At 39.3% G+C, this 6,726-nt stretch overlaps 1 protein-coding gene across 1 annotated transcript in view; it reads left to right on the forward strand.

The window, feature by feature from the left end:
* Positions 1-5,108, forward strand: part of LOC149980707 (proteasome subunit beta type-6-like) — a 12,069-nt gene extending 6,961 nt beyond the window's left edge. The window contains exons 4-5 of the mRNA XM_090185706.1: positions 2,095-2,224; positions 4,335-5,108. Coding sequence (XP_090041832.1) covers positions 2,095-2,224; positions 4,335-4,520 — 316 coding nt within the window. The 3' untranslated portion in view covers positions 4,521-5,108. The remainder of the gene's footprint in view (positions 1-2,094; positions 2,225-4,334) is intronic.
* Positions 5,109-6,726: the final 1,618 nt, after the last annotated feature.

Consider the following 6,726-nt stretch of genomic DNA (forward strand, 5'->3'; position numbering starts at 1 on the left):
CTACTGTAAAATACAACAGAAAACAACAGTATGTTAGGTACACACTGTCCTCTACTGTATCCACACTACTGTAAAATACAACAGAAAACAACAGTATGTTAGGTACACACTGTCCTCTACTGCATCCACACTACTGTAAAATACAACAGAAAACAACAGTATGTTAGGTACACACTGTCCTCTATTGTATCCACACTACTGTAAAATACAACAGGAAACAACAGTATGTTAGGTACACACTGTCCTCTACTGTACCCACACTACTGTAAAAATACAACAGTATGTTAGGTACACACTGTCCTCTACTGTATCCACACTACTGTAAAAATACAACAGTATGTTAGGTACACACTGTCCTCTACTGCATCCACACTACTGTAAAATACAACAGGAAACAACAGTATGTTAGGTACACACTGTCCTCTACTGCATCCACACTACTGTAAAATACAACAGGAAACAACAGTATGTTAGGTACACACTGTCCTCTACTGTATCCACACTACTGTAAAATACAACAGGAAACAACAGTATGTTAGGTACACACTGTCCTCTACTGTATCCACACTACTGTAAAATACAACAGAAAACAACAGTATGTTAGGTACACACTGTCCTCTACTGCATCCACACTACTGTAAAATACAACAGGAAACAACAGTATGTTAGGTACACACTGTCCTCTACTGTATCCACACTACTGTAAAATACAACAGGAAACAGTATGTTAGGTACACACTGTCCTCTACTGCATCCACACTACTGTAAAAATACAACAGTATGTTAGGTACACACTGTCCTCTACTGTATCCACACTACTGTAAAATACAACAGAAAACAACAGTATGTTAGGTACACACTGTCCTCTACTGTATCCACACTACTGTAAAAATACAACAGTATGTTAGGTACACACTGTCCTCTACTGCATCCACACTACTGTAAAATACAACAGGAAACAACAGTATGTTAGGTACACACTGTCCTCTACTGCATCCACACTACTGTAAAATACAACAGAAAACAACAGTATGTTAGGTACACACTGTCCTCTATTGTATCCACACTACTGTAAAATACAACAGGAAACAACAGTATGTTAGGTACACACTGTCCTCTACTGTACCCACACTACTGTAAAAATACAACAGTATGTTAGGTACACACTGTCCTCTACTGTATCCACACTACTGTAAAAATACAACAGTATGTTAGGTACACACTGTCCTCTACTGCATCCACACTACTGTAAAATACAACAGGAAACAACAGTATGTTAGGTACACACTGTCCTCTACTGCATCCACACTACTGTAAAATACAACAGGAAACAACAGTATGTTAGGTACACACTGTCCTCTACTGTATCCACACTACTGTAAAATACAACAGGAAACAACAGTATGTTAGGTACACACTGTCCTCTACTGTATCCACACTACTGTAAAATACAACAGAAAACAACAGTATGTTAGGTACACACTGTCCTCTACTGCATCCACACTACTGTAAAATACAACAGGAAACAACAGTATGTTAGGTACACACTGTCCTCTACTGTATCCACACTACTGTAAAATACAACAGGAAACAGTATGTTAGGTACACACTGTCCTCTACTGCATCCACACTACTGTAAAAATACAACAGTATGTTAGGTACACACTGTCCTCTACTGTATCCACACTACTGTAAAATACAACAGAAAACAACAGTATGTTAGGTACACACTGTCCTCTACTGTATCCACACTACTGTAAAAATACAACAGTATGTTAGGTACACACTGTCCTCTACTGCATCCACACTACTGTAAAATACAACAGGAAACAACAGTATGTTAGGTACACACTGTCCTCTACTGCATCCACACTACTGTAAAATACAACAGGATACAACAGTATGTTAGGTACACACTGTCCTCTACTGCATCCACACTACTGTAAAATACAACAGGATACAACAGTATGTTAGGTACACACTGTCCTCTACTGTATCCACACTACTGTAAAAAATACAACGGTATGTTAGGTACACACTGTCCTCTACTGCATCCACACTACTGTAAAAATACTTCCTCCCTCTCTTCCCCAGTATTGAGCTGGATGAAGCCCCTTTGGTCCAGACAGCTGCCAATCTATTTAAGGCGTCCTGCTATAGGTACAGAGAGGAGCTGATGGCCGGGATCATCGTGGCGGGATGGGACAAGAGACGGGGAGGACAGGTTAGACTCTCCACTATAAGACACTACTCAGTACTTACTCTGTCCTTCTCTCTCTCCACTATCAGACACTACTCAGTACTTACTCTGTCCTTCTCTCTCTCCACTATCAGACACTACTCAGTACTTACTCTGTCCTTCTCTCTCTCCACTATCAGACACTACTCAGTACTTACTCTGTCCTTCTCTCTCTCCACTATCAGACACTACTCAGTACTTACTCTGTCCTTCTCTCTCTCCACTATCAGACACTACTCAGTACTTACTCTGTCCTTCTCTCTCTCCACTATAAGACACTACTCAGTACTTACTCTGTCCTTCTCTCTCTCCACTATCAGACACTACTCAATGCTTACTCTGTCCTTCTCTCTCCACTACCAGACACTACTCAGTACTTACTCTCTCCACTATTAGACACTACTCAGTACTTACTCTCTCCACTATCAGACACTACTCAGTACTTACTCTCGCCACTATCAGACACTACTCAGTACTTACTCTCGCCACTATTAGACACTACTCAGTACTTACTCTCTCCACTATCAGACACTACTCAGTACTTACTCTCTCCACTATTAGACACTACTCAGTACTTACTCTCTCCACTATCAGACACTACTCAGTACTTACTCTCGCCACTATTAGACACTACTCAGTACTTACTCTCTCCACTATCAGACACTACTCAGTACTTACTCTCTCCACTATCAGACACTACTCAGTACTTACTCTCTCCACTATCAGACACTACTCAGTACTTACTCTGTCCTTCTCTCTCCACTATCAGACACTACTCAATACTTACTCTGTCCTTCTCCCTCCACTATCAGACACTACTCAGTAGGTACTCTGTCCTTCTCTGTCCACTATCAGACACTACTCAATACTTACTCTCTCCACTATCAGACACTGCTCAATACTTACTCTGTCCTTCTCCCTCCACTATCAGACACTACTCAATACTTACTCTCTCCACTATCAGACACTGCTCAATACTTACTCTGTCCTTCTCCCTCCACTATCAGACACTGCTCAATACTTACTCTGTCCTTCTCCCTCCACTATCAGACACTACTCAATACTTACTCTGTCCTTCTCTCTCCACTATCAGACACTGCTTAATACTTACTCTCTCCACTATCAGACACTGCTCAATACTTACTCTGTCCTTCTCCCTCCACTATCAGACACTACTCAGTACTTACTCTCTCCACTATCAGACACTACTCAGTACTTACTCTCTCCACTATCAGACACTACTCAGTGGAGAGAGAGAAGGACAGAGTAAGTACTATCAGACACTACTCAGTACTTACTCTGTCCTTCTCTCTCTCCACTATCAGACACTACTCAATACTTACTCTGTCCTTCTCTCTCCACTATCAGACCCTACTCAGTACTTACTCTCTCCACTACCAGACACTACTCAATACTTACTCTGTCCTTCTCTCTCTCTTTCCTCTTGTCCAGTAGGATATATAGGTATGCTGGTCAGACAGCCTGTATCAGTCAGACCCTAACTCACTCACTCACTCACTCACTCACTCACTCACTCACTCACTCACTCACTCACTCACTCACTCACTCACTCACTCACTCACTCACTCACTCACACACACACACACACACACACACACACACACACACACACTCTCTCTTTTTTTCCGCTTCTCTCCCTGTTGATGGAATTTAAATGAAGAGGGAGGATGGGGAGTAAGTCTCACGGAATCCCCTAATCTTTGTCGGCTGGGTAGCAGGACATTGTGTGCGTATGTGTGTGTGAATGTGTGTGCGTATGTTAGTGTGCGTGCGTGCGAATGTGTGTGCGTGTGAATGTTTGTGTGAATGTGTGTGCGTATGTTTGTGTGAATGTGTGTGAGTATATTTGTGTGAATGTGTGTGTGCATGAGAAGTCAGTATAAAATGAATTGTTTTGTACAACAGACCAGAACGTTCCCGTGAATAAACCTTATTGACTATTTTAGCTGGGCCTCCGTCTGTTTCATTTCAATCAGTATCTTACAAATCCTGATTAACAGACTGAGTAGTTTAATTGAATTGGTTTATGAACATTGAGAACATAATTCTCGCGACACTCCCCCCCCCCCCCCAGGTGTACACTGTCCCAGTAGGAGGTATGCTGGTCAGACAGCCTGTATCAGTTGGAGGGTCAGGATCCACCTATATCTATGGTTACATGGACTCCAACTACAAACCCAACATGACAAAGGACCAGTGTCTTCGCCTGGTATCTGGAGGTACAAACACAAAACAAATCTTGTTCTTTGTTCAGTTTTGAGACTGGAGCGCATGCTACGGGTGGGTGTTGCTATGGTGACAAGTGAGCTGAGATAAGGTGGGGCTTTACCTAGCAAAGACTTATAGATGACCTGGAGCCAGTGGGTTTGGCAACGAATATGAAGTGAGGGCCAGCCAACGAGAGCACACAGGTCGCAGTGGTGGGTAGTGTATGGGACTTTGGTGACAACACGGATGTCACTGTGATAGACTGCATCCAATTTGCTGAGTAGAGTGTTGGAGGCTATTTTATAAATGACATCACTGAAGTCAAGGATCGGTAGGATAGTCAGTTTTACGAGGGTATGTTTGGCAGCATGAGTGAAGGATGCTTTGTTGCGATATAGGAAGACGGTTTTAGATTGGAGATGCTTAATGTGAGTCTGGAAGGAGACATCCAGGTATTTGTAGTTGTCCACATATTCTAGGCCAGATGTGTGACAAACAGGTGCTGTTAGATTACAGTATTATAATTTTTCTGACCGTTTGGAACAGTGTAAACAACACTAAATAAATTCTAAGTAAAAACAGAGTGTTCTAACGGAAATACATATTTAAAGCTTTTATTACATTAAAAAAATATAAAAAACTGCTTTATTATTATTATTATTATTATTAACTGTTTTATAATAGTAACTATATTAACTTGTTAACTTATATTAACTATAATATTATATTAACTTGTTAACTTAAATTAACTATAATTAAATGAACTATAATATTATATTAACTATAATATTATATTAACTTGTTAACTTATATTAACTTGTTAACTTATATTAACTATAATATTATATTAACTTGTTAACTTAAATTAACTATAATTAAATGAACTATAATATTATATTAACTATAATATTATATTAACTTGTTAACTTATATTAACTATAATATTATATTAACTTGTTAACTTATATTAACTATACTATTATATTAACTTGTTAACTTATATTAACTATAATTAAATGAACTATATTATTATATTAACTATAATTAAATGAACTATATTATTATATTCACTGCATTATTATTATTTAGTATTTTCACCCCTTTTCTCCTCCCCAATTTCGTGGTTTAACAGTATTGTTATATTCCCTGCATCATTATGATTATATTAACTATTATGAATATATTAGCTATTATTATATTAGCTATTATTATATTAACAGTATTGTTATATTCCCTGCATCATTATTATTATTATATTAACAGTATTGTTATATTCCCTGCATCATTATTATTATTATATTAACAGTATTGTTATATTCCCTGCATCATTATTATTATTATATTAACAGTATTGTTATATTCCCTGCATCATTATTATATTAACTATTATGATTATATTAGCTATTATTATATTAACTGCTATCATGTTAACTATATTATCCCCCCGACAGCCCTGTCCCTGTTATCATGTTAACTATATTATCCCCCCGACAGCCCTGTCCCTGTTATCATGTTAACTATATTATCCCCCCGACAGCCCTGTTATCATGTTAACTATATTATCCCCCCGACAGCCCTGTTATCATGTTAACTATATTATCCCCCCGACAGCCCTGTCCCTGTTATCATGTTAACTATATTATCCCCCCGACAGCCCTGTTATCATGTTAACTATATTATCCCCCCGACAGCCCTGTCCCTGTTATCATGTTAACTATATTATCCCCCCGACAGCCCTGTTATCATGTTAACTATATTATCCCCCCGACAGCCCTGTCCCTGTTATCATGTTAACTATATTATCCCCCCGACAGCCCTGTTATCATGTTAACTATATTATCCCCCCGACAGCCCTGTCCCTGTTATCATGTTAACTATATTATCCCCCCGACAGCCCTGTTATCATGTTAACTATATTATCCCCCCGACAGCCCTGTCCCTGTTATCATGTTAACTATATTATCCCCCCGACAGCCCTGTCCCTGTTATCATGTTAACTATATTATCCCCCCGACAGCCCTGTCCCTGTTATCATGTTAACTATATTATCCCCCCGACAGCCCTGTCCCTGTTATCATGTTAACTATATTATCCCCCCGACAGCCCTGTCCCTGTTATCATGTTAACTATATTATCCCCCGACAGCCCTGTCCCTGTTATCATGTTAACTATATTATCCCCCCGACAGCCCTGTTATCATGTTAACTATATTATCCCCCCGACAGCCCTGTCCCTGTTATCATGTTAACTATATTATC

This window comes from Oncorhynchus mykiss, chromosome 9, assembly GCF_057628025.1.
Source record: "Oncorhynchus mykiss isolate SJ-2025 chromosome 9, ASM5762802v1, whole genome shotgun sequence".
Classification (NCBI taxonomy): Eukaryota; Metazoa; Chordata; class Actinopteri; order Salmoniformes; family Salmonidae; genus Oncorhynchus; species Oncorhynchus mykiss.